Source organism: Coprinopsis cinerea (assembly GCF_000182895.1).
Source record: "Coprinopsis cinerea okayama7#130 chromosome 3 map unlocalized cont3.3, whole genome shotgun sequence".
Taxonomy (NCBI): domain Eukaryota; kingdom Fungi; phylum Basidiomycota; class Agaricomycetes; order Agaricales; family Psathyrellaceae; genus Coprinopsis; species Coprinopsis cinerea.
In genome coordinates this window covers 1004072-1023276 of record NW_003307542.1, presented here as the reverse complement: position 1 = coordinate 1023276, position 19205 = coordinate 1004072, and the positions used below count along the sequence as shown (strand labels likewise).

Below are 19205 nucleotides of genomic sequence, written 5' to 3'. Positions count from 1 at the left end.
ACCATCCACCAACGCCGCACAACAAGGTCCCCCACATGAGTGTGCCTGCGCCCTCAGCTCCGTTTCCACCTCCCAGATTTTGATCACCGTCTTCATCCCCAATTGTTCTCCTTCTTCCAACGTCACAGGACGACCTCGCAGACATAGCTCTCGATACGCTGACAAGTTCCATTCAGGGATGTGGTATTCTGCAGCGAGTCGAATGCGTTCGACTGGTGTCGTAATGGAGGAGAGTTCCTTGATAGCTCGCTGGCGCAATTGCGGGAAGCGCCACTCAGTGGACAGTTTGAGGATCGAAGTCCATTCTTCCGAAGTCTTGAGTTCGGTGGGTTCAGCAAGGTTCCTGCGGATAACAGCGCGTCAGACTTGTCCAACAGACCAAGAGTCGTATACTCACAAAGGATAGAATAACGATAACAACCTCTCAAAGTCCGTCGAGGACCCCTGGAGAACAATGCGCTCTTGCACAGGCGTGGAGTTCAACGACTCTTTGAAGAAGGTCGAATGCTGCTCGAAGAAATGACGATGGACACGGTATTCCTTATCTTCGACCTGGAAACAAAACGCAACCGTAAGGACACAAACCACCAAGTGAACGAAATGATTGAACTTACAGAGAAAGTAATTGTAGAGTCAGAGAAAGAGAACCTCGATGACGTCGATCCTGTCGCTGTTTGGGAAAGCGCAGCGCTGTCCCATCTTGCCGTCGCATTCAGGGTTGCGGCCGCATTGACAGGAGCGGGCATGCGGGGCGTGGGGAGATAGTGATGTCCAAAGTAACTCGCCGACGGCGGAGAAACACCATACATCGTCCCAGGGGTTTGCCAGGGATATGAAGCCGGCAGGTTCATCGTCCTCTGAGGCAAACTCGACGTTCCATAAGGCAGGCTCGAAGGACCGAGAGCAGGTGCCGGGGGCGGCATGAACGGGGTATTCCCATATGGGTTAGGGAGGCAGGAGAGACCTCGAGAAATGGCCGTCGCGGGTCGAGCTTGCCAGGAGTTCCAATTCGGTTGCACTTGAGCCTGTGGGCCGAAAGGACCTGGCTGGGGGCCCCACGTGCCCTGCCAACCTACAGGAGCGCCCCACTGCCCTGGAACGTGTGCAAGAGGCTGGGTGGGAATGGGCTGTGGAAGCGGAGGAGGATTGGGCGCCGTTACTGCAGGGCCAGCGGGGTATGTTGAAGGTCCGTCTCGCACCCCGGCATCGTGGAAGGAGTCCCTCGCTTGGTCGTACCCCGAAGCAGGCGGTCCGGCAGTGGAAACGCCTGCCGCTGGTTTGGCGGGGGTGCCCTCATTTTTGTCAAGGGCCTTATCACCTCCCGATTGGGCGACGGTTGGAGCGAAAGGCCTGCACGTCTTTGGTGACTCCGTAGAAAGGAGCCCTGACCATGAGAAGAGGTCCGCGGTGGGTGTCGGAGGACGAACGGTCAATCCTGGCGCGATGCATGACTGCTCGGTAGTTGTGCTTGCCGATGAGTAGTAGGTGCCGGTCCATGAAGGCAACTGCGTCCCTTCCTTCGCGGCCAGGTGATTGTGTTGCAGGGATACACCCGAAAGCGGAGGGGGAGTGTCACAAGTACTGGCTGTGCCACTACTGCTCTCGCCGGGGTAACTGACAACATTATTCCAAATCCGAACGCGAGGTCCTTCACGGAAGGTGACAGTAGGTGGAGCGGCCATAGGGATGGTTGACGGAGTGGAAGAAGTTGAGAACGGCGGGGAGGATGGGGAAATGACGGTCGCTCGCCGAATAGCCGCAGCAACTTCAGGCGAGCTTGGGATCGAAGAGCGGTCAGAAGATGCGACATATGAAGGAGGGACGAAAGGGGGAGGGGAGAGGGCCGACCTAACAGAACTGCCACAGGTAGCGCCGGCAGTGCTCTTGGCGTAAATGATTCTACCTTTATTCGCGTTGCTAGATCCTTGAACCCTCCAATCCGGAGTCAACCTGTCTCCCATGGTTGGCATCTGTGTCAGAGACGGAGGGACAAATCCAACAGGGCTGGCAAGTTCGACGGCGTCACTGACCGCTGTATCATGGGGTTCGAACCAACGGAAGTCACGTTCAAAGTCGCAGAATTCGGGGTAAGGGTCCCAATTTTGAACTCGGAAATCGCCAGAAGTTGGACTCCAGGCAGGTGTTTCCAACGTGGGTGGTGAAAGGTGACGTTCAATGGAGCTTCCGGCCTGCGACATAGAGGTCGAGGTGGCTTTGTGGGGTCCGGGCGAGGTTAAATCGTTGGTCGACGAAGGGATAGGAGCGACGTTGTAGTGATGGAACGATGCCTCCTCGAAAGGTGCTTCTTCAAAAGGCGCAGCCTCGGAATCAGACGAGGAAAACGAATCTTCACTTTCCGTCTCACACTCTACTGTGTAACGTCGAGGCTGGGCGCCAGGTAGGCCATTTGCCGACAATGACGAAGGGTGAGATGGGAGCGAGGTTGGCGGTGGCTGTACTGCGTTGGCGGTTGGATGTGAGGATCCGCTGTCAACCCCGCACTCCGACGACGACTCCTTCCCTTGGTGCTGGTCGCTTTCCCCATCGCGGCGCCCGATGTGTAGCTCTTGAGTCTCATTTCCGTCGGATGGTGGGGGGTTGGGCGGGTTTAGCGTCATTCTCTGAGCAGAGAAAACAAGGCGAGCAAGAGCATTCGTTAAAGCCTTAGCGTCACGGTCGTTCAACTCTGAGAATTGAGGATACTGGGATGCAGATCCCAGGTTTTCCTCTTCCTCAAAGCGTACCGACGGTGGTGGATTGAAGCCGATCCTAGGGAAAGGCCGTGACGTTCCGGTCTTGACGGGACTGGCGTGTTGATTCACAGGATCTACCCGTTGCTGGGGATACTCGCCGACTATGGACAAGCGAACGGGCAATGGGCGGGACGGGTGCGAAGTTGGTGATTCCTGGCGCTCAGATGCGACAACGGGTTGAGGCTTGTGGAGGTCCAACGGGGGTATAGCGGAGGCACTGCCCATGGTTGGGGCAAGCGGAGGAGATGGAGGGGGCAGACCGGCGAGGATGGAGGTATTGGATCGGTCCGACCCCTTGTATCCCGGCCTGATAGTTTCGGCATCGCTAGTTGCAATGCTACTATCACACTCTGCTCCCTCCGCGCTGAGGTAGGGCTTCATGGAAACGATAGACGCCAGGACAGACGGCGGCGAAGGGCTCGAAGGTGAACCTGTCCCTTCTGATGACGCCTTTACGGAGGCGCCACGGGGACTAAATGCCGCTTCTTCTCCCGAATCACTGGTCTGAGTCGATGTCGGAGCCTCAACGTCGAAGATCGAAGTCACCGACGTCGGAAGCGACGAAGGCAGATTGGACGACGAAGCATTGAGAGAGCCATAGGTGGCAACCTTGGTGATGCCTACGTCATGGATGTTCAAAATCGGGGATTCGTCAATGTGACATGACCATCCCCAACGATATTGACTTCCGCCATTCGTCGAGCTGGGCTGGTGCACCGGCCAGACGCGCATATCCTCGCTAGACGTAGGTGATAGTACCGTGGTCGAACCCGAAGAAGGCTGTAAGTGATGTGCGTCTGGCGATAGCGTCGCTCCGAGTCGTGAGCTTGAATCAGATAAGGCATCCGCTGCGCTGTGGAATGGCTGTGATTCAACCGCTGGAGGTGAAGAACCCTCCGGTTTTGTGGTAGCGGTGGGACTAGCGTCCGAAGCGCTCGATGCTTGTTGGCTCCTCCTCGAAGTTGCGCGGGAGAGTAGCGTTATGATTGGTGTCGTGTCAACATTCGGTTTTCGCTGTGTCCGCTGGACGTTATCAGCACCGCCCATGCTCGAAATGGAGTCTAGACGACGGCGAGAATCAAAGGGTCAGTCAGCACATCGTCTCTTCTTAAGCAGCCAGCGTACATACCGCTGGCAATATAACGCATTGGAGATTGCTCCGCAGTCTGAGGAGCGCTGGGATTGCTAGCACCGCTCGAGAAGCTTACGATACTGGGCGTGCGCGAGCTTAATGAGCCTAGCAACGAGAACTCGGATTCGTCTGAGAGGTCGTCGACGGCGACGTCGACAATCTGCGGGGAAGACAGGTTCCTTGGCGAGCTCGAAAAGCTGGTTATAGGGACTGAGCTCGGTGGAGGGGTACTAAAGCGACCGCCAATCTCAGAGGTCATGGTGGTTTGGGAAAGGGATAAGAATGGCAGGCAGTGCCCGATGATGTGGACCCCTGCGAACCCCGCTCTGATCTATTTGGACAAGCTTGCCACCTTCCTTTTGATTAGCGCCCGATTTATACAGCCCAATGAGAGCGCAAACAACGCGAGTCTGTTCGGCAATCTAGCAAACCCGGTCGTCTATCACATTTTCAACATGGATTTTCCCGCCAAGATGCACTTTAGGGCCTCGTGTATAGACCCTGCAGCTGCGAGCGTCCCAAACACACTTCGAAATCAACTCGTGTCAGAAGTTGCTGTGAATGTGACCAGACCCTCCAGGAACCGCGCCTCCAGGCAGGGTTTTATGTATCCTTCAAGATTCGAAACATTCGTCAATTACCGGGGCATTGCGATACAAATACAGTTATATACATCATAGAGAGGTTCAGTTGATCCTTCATGCCCTTCACTCACACGTTTTGATTCCGAACTTCTTCTTGATATAAGTTTCAATCGCTTTCATGGCGTGTGTGTCGACGTGAGGGTAGTCACTAGCGGAATTTTGAGGCTTCGCAAGACCGCAACAAGCACGGTAGGTAGGCCGCATGACGTCTGGGAAATGAGTCCTGATTTGGTCCTGGGCGTGCCAGATCTTCATAGCGGTCTCCAAGCCAAGTCTTCGGGCGTCCTCAAGGGTGACTGGGTTACCTCCAAGACAAAGGCCTTTGAGAACGTCGAGAAGGTATGCCTCCCAGTCTGGCTTCTCATCATCGACCTTCTTCGCATCTTTCAGCGGGTCCCAAGGTGTGGCCATGTTAGCGGGGGGTATGTAAGGACTGTAAGGGCCGCCCCAGGTGCTGAGCACAACGGGTTCCTTCGCCGGGTTGAGTTTGACGTATTTCTTAGCGACGATGAACCTATCGACAAGGCTTCCAACGTCCTTGTAGTGAGCCATGACTTCCTTGCAGAGGGTGTGGAATTCCCAGCGCGTGGCGAGACTGAAGATGGCTTGCGCACGCTGAAGAGAAGTCATGGACGAGCCCGCTTCGGCTCGGTCACCTGTGTTCTCGAAAATGTTCTCGCCAGGCCTATCAGAGCAACAGACTTTAGGTTCCCATAAATGTGGCGAGATGAGTGGGAAAAGACAAACCTAGCGTACAACGCCTTCAAGAAGGCTTCAAAAGCGTCTGCCGTTGCCGTATAAAGGGAGATAGTGACAATGTTGTCCCTTTCAATAGGGAATGACGCGAGTGCCTTTTTGAAGACGGCCGAACCATTTTCAAAAAGGTAACGATGGACACGGAATTCGTAGCCTTGCACCTAGACGTCGACTCGTCAGTGAGACGTTCGTTGCATCACAGCACCCTAGATGCATACCACAAAAGCAAGACTGGCATCCGAAAAGTAATAAACCGGATGTACCACCCCAGATTGACCAGGATAGAAGACACGATACGGATAGATCACCTCGCCGGATAGGCTGCACAGCGACGGACCCCTGGTGGGGTAGGAGTACAGACTAGGGGCGGGCGGTGCGAACACGCCTGTTGGAGCGACTGGTGGTGCAAAAGGCGGATAACCACTGGGTGCAATCGGCCTCCCTTGTGGATAGATGTATCCATTCATTGCGTCCCAAGGTCTGCACGCGTCACACACCGTCGATCCCGTGTGCGCAAGAGGGACAGAGCACTTGCTGCAATACCCAGCCGGGGCAAAGGGAGGCATGATAAGAGGGGGCGGGGAAGGACTGAATCTTGGAAAGGGAGCTGGGACAGCTGTTGGACTGGGAAGACTCCGGTTCGATGACCAAGGTGACTGGGTCGGTGAAGCCAGAGATGGGATATAGGGCGCAGAGACAGGAATAGGCCCGGTGTTCGTGTCGCGAGTATCCCCCTGGTTAATATTCAGTAAGATAAGAGGTTGACGTTACGAAGAAACACGAACCTTGATCGACTGCGGGAAGAGAGGTTGTGGGATCGGAAGGTCCGGCAAAGGATTTCGACTACGCCTGCGAGAGAACCGAACGTTCTTGTTGTCCTTGTCCTTGACGCTCATCCTTCCAAAGTTGTTCGCAAGAGCTTCAAGGTTGTTGTTGGGCGCACCCATGAAATCATATCGGGAATTGATCAGCACAGTATTTATCGCGGCTTCGGGACAGACGTCGCAGGTCTCCGGGGTGGAAGGCGATCGAGATCGTGGGCTGACGGTGGTTGCGGGCGACGACGACCTGGACCTGGACACCGAGCGAGCGTTGGAGCCAGAAAGCTTAGCAGACGGTACGGAATCTACACTGACCCAATCCTTGTTGCTACGGCCAGAGCCATCGCTAGAGGGGGGTACAATGACAGTGGGCCCAAGAGGGCCGGGTACTGCGGAGGAGGTATCGACAGCGGTCGGGACCTTCACTTGTGCGGGACCACCAATGCCAGAAGGGAAGGTGATGGGCATGGTCAAGTGGAGGGTGACCTCTTTAGGTGCGCCCGGGGTGTTGCCAGTGGCGTGTGCGGTAGGCTCGACGGCGGGAACCTGAGCGGGTGTAGGCACCCCCTGGTTCTGAGACCGGCCAGATCCCGTGGCGGGATGGGTATTGGAGACGTCTCCTTGAGATGGGTTTCCAAGTCCAGTTAAGCGTTCTCCAGGGTGGGGAGCAGGAAGGTATGATCGTCGCTTGGAACGACCAGACGTGCGACGAGAGGGGACAGGCGGGGCAAACATTCCATCGCCCCAGCGGCCTTGAAGATCCTCCCTACTCATTCGAGGAGGACCAAGGTAGGGAGCTTGGAGGATGTTAGGTGGGTAGTAGGACGGAGAAGCAGAGGAGGCGTTCGTGTTGGTGGATGTCATGTTATCGGGAGGAGGGAAAGATACCATCCAGCCGTGGGGACCTAATAGCCCTCAAGTTACACCTTTATACAAAAATGAGTGGCTGGAGATAAGAATAACCTTTGTCACAACACGCCTTTGCGGTTCCATTTCCCCGAGTCAGAACCTTGTCATGCAAACCGATGCTGATTGGGTGAAAAGCGGTCGAAGAAGCTGTTGGGCGCCTACTGGTTCAGCGCGTGATCTGGACCTTGGCATACTAGTAGTAGTCATAACCGATGCCCGTCAATCACTGAGCGCGGCCATATGACCCTAGGTTATCGTTTATTTTTGGCTACCCAAGTACCGCCTTTGTTATCATCTCCTCGAAGCCCGGGTTGACCCATTGGATGCAGCTCCTATCTATCAGAGGGTTATCGATTAGACGGTATAGAAAATGAGAACTTCCAGTGGGACTAGTGACTGGGAACATCGAACAAGCAGGTCGTCAAGCGCGAACGACGACATTCATGCCTCTGGATTAAGCGGCAATTGCCGGGCGTCGGTTCCCACTCGCCCCAATCAGACCGCCACGCGTCGGCGTTTAGCCCCTAATTTGAGTCTCATCACCGCCCATCGACGCGTCAAGCTACTGCCTGCTTAATATAAATACAAGAGGTGAACCCGAAAATGTCATACTACCGCCCAAGCACGATTGGATCCTGCGTTGTCCCCGTACCAGTTACAGCTATAGCACTGCTCCCTTGGTATGCTTTCGACGACGACTGAGCTGGCAACTTCCATGAAACCGTGTTGGAAGAGTCTGGAGGTCCGCGACCGGATAGATACAGCTTGACGTGGGTCTTCAGTAGCCGGTCCACAAGAGCACCATCAACTGTTTCTGTCTTCATTCGATTGCGCTATAAAAAGGGGTCAGAATAGTATGATTGGAGATGGAGATGGACGTACGATTGCAAAGCAGACGCCTCGATACACATATCCGTAGAGATCCTTCCATTCAGGATGCTTCTTGTCAACAACGATATTATCGCGCGTTGGGTCCTTGGTCTGTGCGAGATAGGCGATCGTTGCCTTCTTGATTTCCTGAAAGCACCGCAGTCAGCATTCTCGCGCAGGCAGCGCATACATCCACGACTTACAGATTTATTCGCCTTCTCCAAAGCGGCGGCCTCAGCCTCCTGCCCACTGACTGGCGCCTTCCCTTTCCCCTTCCCATTCTGCACTTCAGCCACATCTCCAAATACATCCTGCGCCTTTTCCTTCCCCTTGCTCTGCCTATGGGGTACTTCTGGAACCTTGAACACGTCGTTCGAGCTGGAGGTACCTCCAACCAGTTTAGGCCTCTTCGTAACGCCATTAGCAGAAGCCGCGAAGCTTCCACTTCCAACGCGTTTCAACTCGTTGACTTTGCCGATCTTTCCTGTGCCAATTGCGAAAGCCAAACTCCCTTTACTCTCCGCTCTCTGTATCTCGCGGGCAAATAAGATAGGTGGCTTCCGTGGGATGGGATCGTCAGGACGTGGTAATCGTTTTTTGGGCTGAGGTCGTTGAGTAATTCGGCCAACGCACAGTCGGATGGTTTGTGCCGGGGCCGGTATGGGGTTCGCGGATGTCGAGGGTGCATTTGGATCTATTATTGTTGTTGAAGGCTTAACTTGAGCATAGATAATAATTTGCGTCGTTTCAGGACCATCTGAGTGCGGTTCAAAGACGGGCCTCGCGCACGAATTCACTGGACCCTTCACATACCACTGTCTCCCAAAGCCACTTTGACACCAAAATCGGACCGCGTTGTATTCAATTGAGAAGGGTCGGAGGAGGAGAATGGCTTAAGGCAAAAGGTATTCTCAAAGTATATCCGAGACAGCATGGCTCTTGGATGGATGTCCCTGTGCGAAACGTGAATACTGTGCGATGCAGAAGGTTTGGGAAGGAGACTCACAGCTCGACGTTTCCAGTCTCGTCCATGTAGATATCTGCGAGTTTGACGATACCTTGGAGCCTAAGACTCGGCCGGCCACGCATACTCTCCAACGCCAAAGCCAACGGATTCTCCAACAGGGAATAAGATTTGGTGTGTTTGGAAGGCGAATCCAGTCGCGCAGAGAATGTCAGACCATCTAGCAGCAGATGGGAGTCTGGCAGAGACAGTGCACCACGGTACAGAAGTCGATAGGATGACGAGCATTGATTAGGCGTCGCGATGGCCTTGGGAGGATTCGACTTCAGCGACGCTCCTGGTGTCGTCGGCTCCGTCTTGCTGTCCGTTTGAACGGGAGGAATGACGTCCAGAGCCATTTTTATTGTTTATTTTGGGTGTCTTGACATGAGGTCGACCAGCGGAGCGGCGAGGGAATTCGTAAACGTCGAGCTCACTGTTTGTGACGGAAACGACAAACAGGCGCTCGCGAACCGTCACGAATCACATGACGCGGCTGTCACGCGTTCACGTCACACCCGTGAAATAGGGGCAATGTTTCGCGTTCACGATTCCCTCCTTGACTGTCTCGAACGCGTGAGCCACATTTGGGAGAGGAGCTCCTTTCGACATAAGATTTTATATTAACACAGTAGCCACGGACACATTAAGTAGAGCATAGCTAAAAATCGAAATCGAACGATTCACTGTTCACAAAGCAAAAGGCGAGTAAAGAAGGTCGAACAATACCAACCTTCATTATGCAAATCTGGCGCCGCGAGTCAGTTCAAAGACGCAAAGAAACGGGACCTTCGGTCAAGGAGTTTAGACACGGAATTGGTCCAGTCCTCATGGGAATCTTGATCGTCCTTTTCAGAATCCTCCACCCAGGTTTCCCCATCCAACAAATCTTTGCCAAGGTTGAGAGGAGAGCCCCAGTGTTTGGTGTCCGAGTCAGACTCGTCCTCGCTGTAGTCGGAATCCAGGACAGGGACGATGCCAATCGGCAAGGTTGCGTCGGTGGATTCAGAATCGGAATCGCTGGGTTCTCCGGTAATGCCGGAGACATCAACGGGGAGGCCAGAGAGGTCGACAGGAACGGAAGGAAGGTCCGAGTCAGTGGGTAGAGAAGTGATGTCCAACCCAAGGTCCTCGATGTCAACAGGAAGCGCTCCGGATGTGGTGTCGTCTCCAGTGACAGCGGTGATGTCAACGGGCAGATCGTCAGCGACAGAGCTCCAGCCATCGCCAGAGCCGGTCGAAGGTAAGACCGAGCTTGCTGGGGATTTTGAGCCGCCAAACCAGCCGAAGAACTTGGAGAGGATGTCACTGGAAGACTCGGAATCATGGACACCGACACCATGATCCGTCGTGCTACCGTCATGATCGTTTCCGACGCTCACATCCATATCGCTCTTGTCGGTAACAGCGGGAACTGGCTTCTTGTTCGTCACGATCGTGGACGTCTTGTCTATGGTATCTGAAGGGGAAACAGGTAGGCTGATCCCTGCAGCCTTCGAGTCGGCCTGGTGATCGAGGGTGGACGTAAGGGTAGGTGCGCCGAGTGGTGACTTGGGATCCTTTGACAAGTCAAAGTCGAAATTGTCAAGAGGGTTCCCTCCGTTGGAAGCGACAGGAACAGGAAGGGAGGGAGTGTACCCGTCATTGAGAATGTTCGAGTTGGCGTTGCCACTGGGAATGGGAATGGGAGCAACAATGGCGCCAGAGTTGCCTGAAGGGTTGAATCCTGTGTTTCGTCACATTGTGAACCAGGAAAAGAGAACACTGTACGTACCATTCGTATAGGGCAAGGAGGTACCTGGGAAACTGGCAATGACATTGGGGCTACCGCCGGTCCCTGCATTAGAGGACGCTCCCGTTCCAACCGTGTTGCCTGGGACTACACCGACGTTAGACCCAGGGATAGCAATGGGAGCCGGCGACACCCCTGTCGATCCAGAGAACACGGGGATCGAGTTTGCGGTGGAGCCTGCGCCGTTGACGTCGGATACGATGGTATTACCTGCGGAGCGACCGGTTAGGACAGGGTTAAGAGGGAGAAATTACACAACGCGAACCTGCGTTTCCAGGAAGAACAACTCCTCCATTGGAACCGGGTACAGGAATCGAACCTGAAGATACACTGGTGGATGAAGTGGAGCCAGAGCTGATCGAACCATTCGGGAGGGAGCCGGGGGACACGGGAAGGGGACCAAAGGCACCAGTACTGACTGGAAGGGATCCAGCGTTAGAGCTTCCGTCGCCTAGGGGGAGAGAGCCTGTGGTAAGATCTGACCCAATGGCCTGAGGCAGAGTGTTCGCGCCCGAATCAGCGTTGACGGGAAGAGAGCCGGTATACGCGCCCGGATTGATTGGAAGAGAACCTGTGGTCGACCCCGCGTTGAGGGGAAGAGGTCCTGCATTGGGAATAGAGCTGACAGGCAAGGGATTTCCATTAGAATCGAGGCTCGCAGGGAGAGAGCCTGAACCAGGAGAGAAGCTACCCGTGGTGGTTGTGCTGGCGCTGAGCGGGATCGATCCTGCGGCGGGGACAGATCCGATAGGAAGAGGATTTCCGTTGGCATCCAAGTTTCCGGGCAACGAGACTCCACCAGAAGCAGGGTTGATTGGAACGGACGAACCAACATTGAAAGGAAGAGAGCTTGTGTTAGGAACAGAGCCGACAGGAAGAGGGTTGCCGTTCGAATCAAGGTTCACCGGGAAGGCGCCTGAACCTGGAGAGACGCTCGTAGATACACCTCCAGACACGGGGTTAATAGGCACGGAGGAGCCAGCGTTGAATGGCAGCGATGCTGTACCTGGTGCAGAGCCGACTGGGAGGGGATTTCCATTGGAATCAAGGTTCACAGGGAGGGAGCCCGAACCAATGACGCTGGTCGACGGACCGGCGGCTCCAGTGTTGGGAAGCGAGCCGACAGGAAGGGGATACCCATTGGAATCAAGGTTACCTGGGAGGATGACTCCACCCGAAGCAGGGCTAATAGGGATGGGGCTTCCAGACACTGCGCCGCCAGCGTTGAGAGGGAGACTCCCGGCGCCGGAGACAGGGAGAGAGCTGCCGGGAAGGACAGCTCCACCTGAAGCAGGGCTGACAGGAATAGAACCCGCGGCGGTTGAACCGGCGTTCAACGGAAGAGATCCAGCATTGGGAAGAGAGCCAGCGGGGAGAGAGTCAACACCTGAATTAGCGCTGCCTGTGAGGGAACTTTCGATGGTTGAGGCAGTAGAACCAGAATTGCCCGCCGCAGGGCTGACTGGAAGACCTATGGTCCCAGTATTCGGAGCCTTGACGGGGAGGGATGGCGACGAGAACGGCGAAACTGGGAGAACCACACCATTCTGGCCAAAGGTACCACCGGTACTTCCTTGTCCGAGGACGACATCAGCGCCTTTGGAGCCAGTAGTAACACTGTTGGTGTTCGCTCCCAGAGAAGATAGCTGGGAGTCCACGTCGTCTGAAACCGGGTTCGAGGATGTAGAAGTGTCCGAAGAGGAAGAATGACCACTGAAGAAGTTCTTCAAGACGCCATCGCTGCCGAAAAGTCCTCGTCTATTAAGGATCTGGGCCGCCTTGCTGGCGTCAGCGACGTCGGGGGTTTGGACTATCAAAGGGTGTTAAGACGGAAACGATAGTCACTGCAAGAATACTCACCCAGAGCAGGAGGCGTAGCAGCCGCAAAATCAGCTGCATGAACCTGGCGCCTGTGTTGAAGGCCAATCCGTTGATGCGGGATGGCTAGGCCCATGTTGACGACCGTAAGAGTCGGTATAAGAATGTAAAACGAACGCATGGCGTGTAAGCCGAAAGATTGAAGAATAGTATGAACTTGGAGCTTCGAGCAGAAGAACGAAAAGAGACGCTGGAGGGGCCATAAACGCTCAGTGAGAGTCCTTATAGGGCCTGAAATTGGGGCTGACTTGCACCTCTCGCTGGTTCTATTTCAAAAGGCTGTGGCCACCGTCAGCCTTTTGATCGTTCTTTGACTGTTTTGAAATGCGTGCTGCTCTGATTATCGCTTGAATACATTTGTTTGAATGGCCAACATCGAGGTCGAAGAATAAACCGCGCAGTGGCCATGTGGATGAAGACAAATGCCGGTTACATAGATTGCCGGATGCCGTACAACCGAAGGCGACGTCCCGCGTGCTTTTGGACAAGGCAGTGATGATGTCAACACACGAGACGCGCTTCCAGCATCGCTCCGACCTCAAAAACCTTGTTTCCAACTTCCACATCGACGCCCACGTACACCCAAATCCACCATGAGCGACAAAACCGACATTATAGTCTTCGGCGCAACAGGTTTCACAGGTCGACTGATCACTGAATATCTAGCAACACATCCCCAGAAAGCTCTGTTCTCGTTAGGCGTTGCAGCTCGATCCGAGTCTAAACTCCGTGGTGTCTTGCAGGAACTGGGATTGGGCGAGAGCGGCATACGTACCGTGACGCTAGACGTGACCGACCCTGACAGTGTAGAAAGGGCTGTGAAGGCGGCTCGGGTGGTCGTGAACACTGTTGGACCGTATTGGAGATGGGGGACACCGGTTGTGAGGTGCGTGTCATAGAGATTGTCTCGAAACCCCGTTGCCTCACACGAATGACAGGAGCTGCGTCCGAAACAACGTTCACTACGTGGACTTGACCGGAGAGGGCTGCTGGATTCATGAGCTCATCACTCAGTGAGCAAGTAATTGCTTGATTCTACGATCCTAACTCACCGAGACCCTCAGATTCGACTGGCTGGCAACGAAAAACCACACCGTCATCATCCCGTCGTGCGGATACGACTCTATCCCTTCTGACATTTCAGCCCATCTCGCTGTTAAGACTCTCCATGAACATGTCGCTGCTAATCATCCGGACATCCTTGCCAGTGTCGGACATGTTGGTCTCAGCACTTCCATCAGCGCTCACCGCCTCAAAACAGGAATTTCGGGTGGAACGTTGGCCTCGTTCATTACTGCTATTGAAGAGGTTCCTCCAGAACTCCGTAAAATATCCGGAAACCCTTTCTTTATCAGCCCCAGTGGGTTGTCTCTCCCTGTTTTGATGAACGTCAATGCTGAGCTCCTCCAGTCAAGGGTACGCCTTTGCCATTCCCCAAGCTGGTCTACAGTCTGCCCATACCCGGTGGAAACCCGATCGTTGGAAGCTTCTTCGTGATGCGACCAAGCAATGCAGCCATTGTCCACCGTACAGCAGGATTGATCGAGTTGCAAGCGCGCACCGGTGCGTTCTCAGCGTGCCCTCTTGCTAGGAACTTATCTGACAAATTTGGCACAGCTCGTTCAAAATTGCACCAGGATCCTAAACTTGAGATTCAGCGTTACGGTACATCCTTCGCCTATGATGAATTCTTGGCCGGGCCGTCCAAGTTCTCAGCCTTCTTCTCGTCGATTTCCCTCATCTTTGGCCTCCTGCTTGTGAGGCTCTTCAAGCCAGTGCGTATCACCACATGCCCATACCTTCCTACCCGCTTGCTTATCCAAACTTCCTACAGCTGCGCAGGCTTATCCTCCAGAAGATGCCTTCAGGCTCTGGGCCTTCGATTGAGTACGTCCTGCTCTACGACTCGTGTGGCAACTCTATTAAGTCGTGTGCCGTTTAGCCAAAAGGAAACGGGATACCTCCACCTCACAAACATCTCGACTTCAGCCGACATCCCCTCCCTCCCTCCAGTCAAGGTCAAGACCGACGTGAAGATCAAGGGTGATCCTGGCTATTACAAGACCGCAGTTATGATCTCCGAATCCGCCCTCTCCCTCCTCCTGCCTCCCCCTTCTGCACCTTCGCATGTGAAAGAAAACTACAACCCCTTCGACGCGTTGCCCAGCATGGCGAGAGAGGGAGGCATCTTGACGCCCATGACAGCCCTTGGTGATGTTTTGATCCAGCGACTGAGGGATACTGGGTCGTTCGAGTTTAGCAGCAGCGTCGTCCAGGATCCTGAGGATCGCAAGCGCATCTGAGTGACCTTTCGAGTGTTTGTTGCATGGACCTTTGCTTCGTATTTATTCATTCGCCTTGGACTCTAGTTTATTACCTTTGGTGTTCTGGCCCACTCATAATCCTTTTGGTGCAGTACTTACCCACTCATTTCCCCGTGAAGCCCGATGCACTCTTTGTTTCTCACTTGTTGCCGCTAGACACGATGGCTCGGATGTTTGACGTGTAGGGTATCGATTCGTCCTCGAATTGCACATCACTAATCCGAATCAAAACCAGAGAACAGCTCGAGGCCACCGTCCTCATCGGTGGACATTTCGCGTAACTCGGAGCCGCTAGTCTCGTATCCCGACGAGGTTGCGTATTCCCACTCGCCCCCGTCGTACGACGAATCCTCACTCCCATATCCACTCTCTTCTGGCGGCTTGAATGCATAAACTCCCCCCACTTCATGGATGATACAAAGATCCATAAACCGAACTTCGTACGAGTCTCTAGGTGAGATGACAGACCAAGGCGGGAGTCGATAGGGAAGGTCTTGGAGGTGGTGTAGTTGATAGTCGAGGATTCGCACTCGACGCAACGATGGGAAGAGTTGAGTACCAATAGGGTATCGGTTACGTATATCACGGTAATACGCCTCGATTTCAGGACGCCAATTTCGATCCGTAGGGGCTGCACACCATACATCGATCCAACGCAGTGCTGGATGTGCAAACGTCTGATACCCAAAGATAAGGTACCCATCCAAAATGAGATGATCGAGGGAAGGACAGAGTATGGCCAAATCGAGTACATCGAGAGCGGGTCCTGGGTTGTAACCCGTGCTGATTAGGTAGCTTCCGCCTTCTGATTCAAGTTGCAGTTCTTTTAGGCCTTTGCCATGTGCGGTGAAGAATTCCTTGAGTATGCCTGACAGCTCTTCTACGCTGGGTGGACGGAGGGTGGGGAGCTGGAGCATCACCCGCCGTAGACGAGGCATCCTCCAGGTGCCCTTCAACCCAAGGAACCGGTAGCGACACTCTAGCGTCTCCAGTCGCGGCAAGTTCACCTTCAAGGGCCTGTCTTGTCTGTCCGCGAAGTAGCGTTGGATGTTGACATCCAGGGATAACTGGGTCAATCTGTCAAAGACCCCAGACCCATGGTCGAGAAAGTCTCGGGAAAGCACGCCCACTTTGAGAGACGAGTCGTATACGATCTTCAGGTGTGACATTGGTTCGTGCTTGAAGACCGGAAAGCGTAAGCCGCACGGGATGGAGCAGCTGTCGGCCCAGGGCAGGTTCCAGCGTCTCATTGAGAATTCCCTGAGATTGGGTGCGCGATCGACGACCGATTGAAGAGTTTTGCCGAATTTGTGTTGCCAAGTTATGCTTATCATGCAGTTGATGTGCAATACTTTGATCAAGGACTGGTTGTCGGGATGTTGTTTGAGGGATTTCAGCAGCAAGAACAGTTGGATAGGGTGTCTGATCTGGATGTATTCATAAAGGTATGGCTTGACGATATTGTACCACTCTTTGCAGACCGACATGTGCGATTTTTGCTCCGATGTCACCAGACAGGCGTAAGAGAATTCATCGAGGGCATGATCTTGTTCGAGAAGGTAGTGCGGTGGGAACGTTCGGTCGAAGATCTGCTGGAGTATCTCGACTGGAGGTTGGACAAAACCGAGTGGCCATGGCATGCGTCCGTCCGTTGCGAGACCCCTGGAAGCGTTGCTTGTTTGAATAGATTGGTTGGATTAGTTACAAAAGCCTCACCTCAAAGGACTTGTGGTGGTGATGGTGGTACCTAACAAAGCGGTCGACTTGACTCGAGATCTGATTCGATCATTACATAAGGTCACTCCCATTTGTAGCTCCGCCAAACTCCGAGCTCTACGGGCATTGGGCGCTAATCCTAGTTGCACGCAATACCCCGCAAAGATAGTGGATTGATTCGAGTACGGAGTACTGAAGGCTAGCACATGCTACAGTTATTCGGAGTCAAAGCCAGAGAAGAACTCTTTGCCCCCATCCGATTCTGGCTCTGAAGACCATGCCTCGCTCGAGCTCCCCTCGCTGCTCTCATAATACCCTGAGGAACTCGCATATTTCCACGTCGCGTCCTGGCCGCCCGGGCTCTCATTCTCCGGCACCGCGGCTGTGCCAAACACTCTTCCTTCTTCGTGCCGAATAAAGAAATCTGCGAAACGAATCTCGTACGAATCGCGAGCTGAGGTGACAGACCAAGGTGGAAGTCGGTGAGGAAGGTCTGGGAGGTGAAGCAACTGCGAGTGGAAAAACCGAAGGCCAAGGAAAGATGGCAAGGACTCGCGGGCATTGGCGTGCTGGAGGGCTCGCAATCGCAGGTACTGCTCGCTTGTAGGAAACGAAGAGTAACGTAACCAGACATCGATCCACCTGATGGTCGGGTGCGCGAGTGGTACGTTGCTCGGGGAACCCTGACGAACAACTAAATGTTCAAGGGAGGGGCAAAGTAGATGTAGATTAAGTTCAAGGGCAAGAGTAAACGCGAGCTCTAGTCGTCGTAGGCCGCGACCGTGGTCGTGGAGAAAGCCAATGAGGGCATGTGGATCGCTCCAATCGATTGAGAAGTTCTTTAGACGAGGCATCTTCCAGGTTCCTCGGAGTCCGGTGAACTCCAAGTAGTGGTGAAGGTCCAGAGTTTCTAAGACAGGTAGGTCCAGATCAAGAGCTTGATTCTGACTGTCTGTGAAGTATTTGTCGTAATCCACATTGAGGGACAATCGCGTTAACCTGTCAAAACCTCCATGAGGGAAATCTTGAGGCTGGGTGTGGTTGAGCCGCGAGTCGAGCGTAGTAAAATACGATATTCCCAGCCTCATATTGTCTTGCTTGAAAACGGGAAAGCGGAAGGCGTCCGGAATGTCGGGGTCTCCAGTTACACTCCATCCTTTCATCGAGAAATCCGTGAGATTGGGAGCACGATCGACAACGGATTGAATGGTCTTGAAAAACTTCTCCGCCCAAGCTGCCCCCACCACGCAGCTCACTGAAATTCCCTTGACTAACGGTTGATTTTCCGGGTTTCTTTTCAGGGAGTCCAGGAGCATGAAGAGCTGCGTCGGGCGTCTGATGTGAATCTGCTCGTAGAGGTAGGGCTTGACCACGTTGTACCACGATTGGCAGACGGACATAAGCGACTTCTGATGGGCGATCGCCATGCAGGCAAATGCATGTTCTCCAAATGCATGCTCCCAATCGAGCAAGTAGTGGGGTGGAAACGTCCGGTCGAAGATTTGCTGAAGAATTTCAACGGGGAGGGGCGGGTAGTGGGCCACGGTTGTTGGCTCTATCGGTGATTCTGCCATGGCCAGCATCTGGAGGTCATCGCAAAGATCACTGGTCTCCGAGTCGTCAATGGAGGAGTCATATTCTGACTTCATCTCCAGCTCATCACTGTCGTATCCGGCTAGTCTCCCTCGCCTCAACTGCTCAAATGCCTGCACCATCATCCACTCCCGGCTATCGTCCAGTCCATAGCACTTCTCGTATTGCTCGATAGTCGCATCCACGCCCTCTCGTATCCCAGAGAACAGTCCTTTCTCGTAGGCCACATCCCAAATCCAGCGGTGTTCGATGGGCAAGTCGCTCCTCGTGGTCGCCCGCTGTTCTGACGTGAGAATATGACGGTCTTTCTGAGGTCCTTTGCCGTTCGAGGTTGATTGTTGAGCCTTATCCTCTGGATCAGCGGACATCTTCGGTTGAGTCGTAATCTCCAGTCGCTGGATCTTCTTCGTAAATCCTTTGGTGGGCCGTTATATAGCTTGGTGACTGGTGTTGGGCCTCGTGGTGACGTGCTGGCGATGTGCGGTAACTAACTGCAGCTGGTCAACTTCTGCTCTTTACGTTGCGTGATGTAACAGTCAAGTCGCACATTTTTCACTATATGAAGCAGTTCCCGTAGTCTCTATCGCTGGTGCTGGCTAGGAATCGCGTCGAGGCACGTCGCTGGTGGTGGCAAGAGCAATGGGGCATCGATTGATCGAGGAGCTATTTAAATTGCCTCCGAGCGATACTAGTGGTTTGATCTAATCTAATCTCTGCTAGTACTATGTAGACGAGTCCCACCACTACCTAAGCTTCAAGTTACACTCGCAACGTTACCAGTCAGCTCTGGATAGCGGTGCATCTAAATACCATTACATAGAGTGAAGCGGATTATGAATTGGATATCTGAGTCACAGGGGGTGATCGTGTCGTATGCATGATAACACCACCCCTCCCTCCAGTCGTTTTTGAACTGGGCCACCAGAACTCTGGAAGCCCCTTTCTGAAAAGATATTTCATGGATCACCACTGACAGGTATCGATTAGTCCCTGCATTCTCTTTTATATCCGTGT

The 19205-nt window shown here is 53.8% G+C and overlaps 7 protein-coding genes across 7 annotated transcripts; 1 reads left to right on the top strand and 6 right to left on the bottom strand.

Moving 5' to 3' along the window:
* Positions 1-122: 122 nt before the first annotated feature.
* Positions 123-4144, bottom strand: CC1G_04514 (hypothetical protein; the record flags this gene model as incomplete). Its single annotated transcript, XM_001830029.2, has 4 exons — positions 123-315; positions 398-552; positions 615-3814; positions 3883-4144. 4 exons carry the CDS (start codon positions 4142-4144, stop codon positions 123-125), a joined length of 3810 nt encoding a protein of 1269 aa, XP_001830081.2.
* Positions 4145-4592: 448 nt separating this feature from the next.
* Positions 4593-6970, bottom strand: CC1G_04513 (hypothetical protein; the record flags this gene model as incomplete). The annotated part of the gene is made up of 4 exons (XM_001830028.2): positions 4593-5214; positions 5277-5446; positions 5504-6019; positions 6071-6970. 4 exons carry the CDS (start codon positions 6968-6970, stop codon positions 4593-4595), a joined length of 2208 nt encoding a protein of 735 aa, XP_001830080.2.
* A 564-nt stretch (positions 6971-7534) lies between these two features.
* CC1G_04512 (hypothetical protein) lies at positions 7535-9247 on the bottom strand (the record flags this gene model as incomplete). The annotated part of the gene is made up of 5 exons (XM_001830027.2): positions 7535-7848; positions 7898-8032; positions 8089-8642; positions 8699-8838; positions 8892-9247. 5 exons carry the CDS (start codon positions 9245-9247, stop codon positions 7627-7629), a joined length of 1407 nt encoding a protein of 468 aa, XP_001830079.2. The 3' UTR covers positions 7535-7626.
* A 402-nt stretch (positions 9248-9649) lies between these two features.
* On the bottom strand, positions 9650-12679 carry CC1G_04511 (hypothetical protein; the record flags this gene model as incomplete). Its single annotated transcript, XM_001830026.2, has 4 exons — positions 9650-10614; positions 10663-10890; positions 10946-12490; positions 12541-12679. The coding sequence occupies 4 exons, from the start codon at positions 12677-12679 to the stop codon at positions 9650-9652; spliced, it is 2877 nt and encodes a 958-aa protein (XP_001830078.2).
* Positions 12680-13151: 472 nt separating this feature from the next.
* CC1G_04510 (saccharopine dehydrogenase) lies at positions 13152-14861 on the top strand (the record flags this gene model as incomplete). Its single annotated transcript, XM_001830025.1, has 7 exons — positions 13152-13444; positions 13497-13571; positions 13623-13918; positions 13969-14121; positions 14176-14333; positions 14393-14445; positions 14501-14861. The coding sequence occupies 7 exons, from the start codon at positions 13152-13154 to the stop codon at positions 14859-14861; spliced, it is 1389 nt and encodes a 462-aa protein (XP_001830077.1).
* A 236-nt stretch (positions 14862-15097) lies between these two features.
* On the bottom strand, positions 15098-16613 carry CC1G_04509 (hypothetical protein; the record flags this gene model as incomplete). Its single annotated transcript, XM_001830024.2, has 2 exons — positions 16599-16613; positions 15098-16544 (listed from the first exon to the last, which is right to left on the bottom strand). The coding sequence occupies exon 2, from the start codon at positions 16520-16522 to the stop codon at positions 15098-15100; it is 1425 nt and encodes a 474-aa protein (XP_001830076.2). The 5' UTR covers positions 16523-16544; positions 16599-16613.
* Positions 16614-16813: 200 nt separating this feature from the next.
* Positions 16814-18559, bottom strand: CC1G_04508 (hypothetical protein; the record flags this gene model as incomplete). The annotated part of the gene is made up of 1 exon (XM_001830023.1): positions 16814-18559. One exon carries the CDS (start codon positions 18557-18559, stop codon positions 16814-16816), a length of 1746 nt encoding a protein of 581 aa, XP_001830075.1.
* Between the last annotated feature and the right edge of the window lie 646 nt (positions 18560-19205).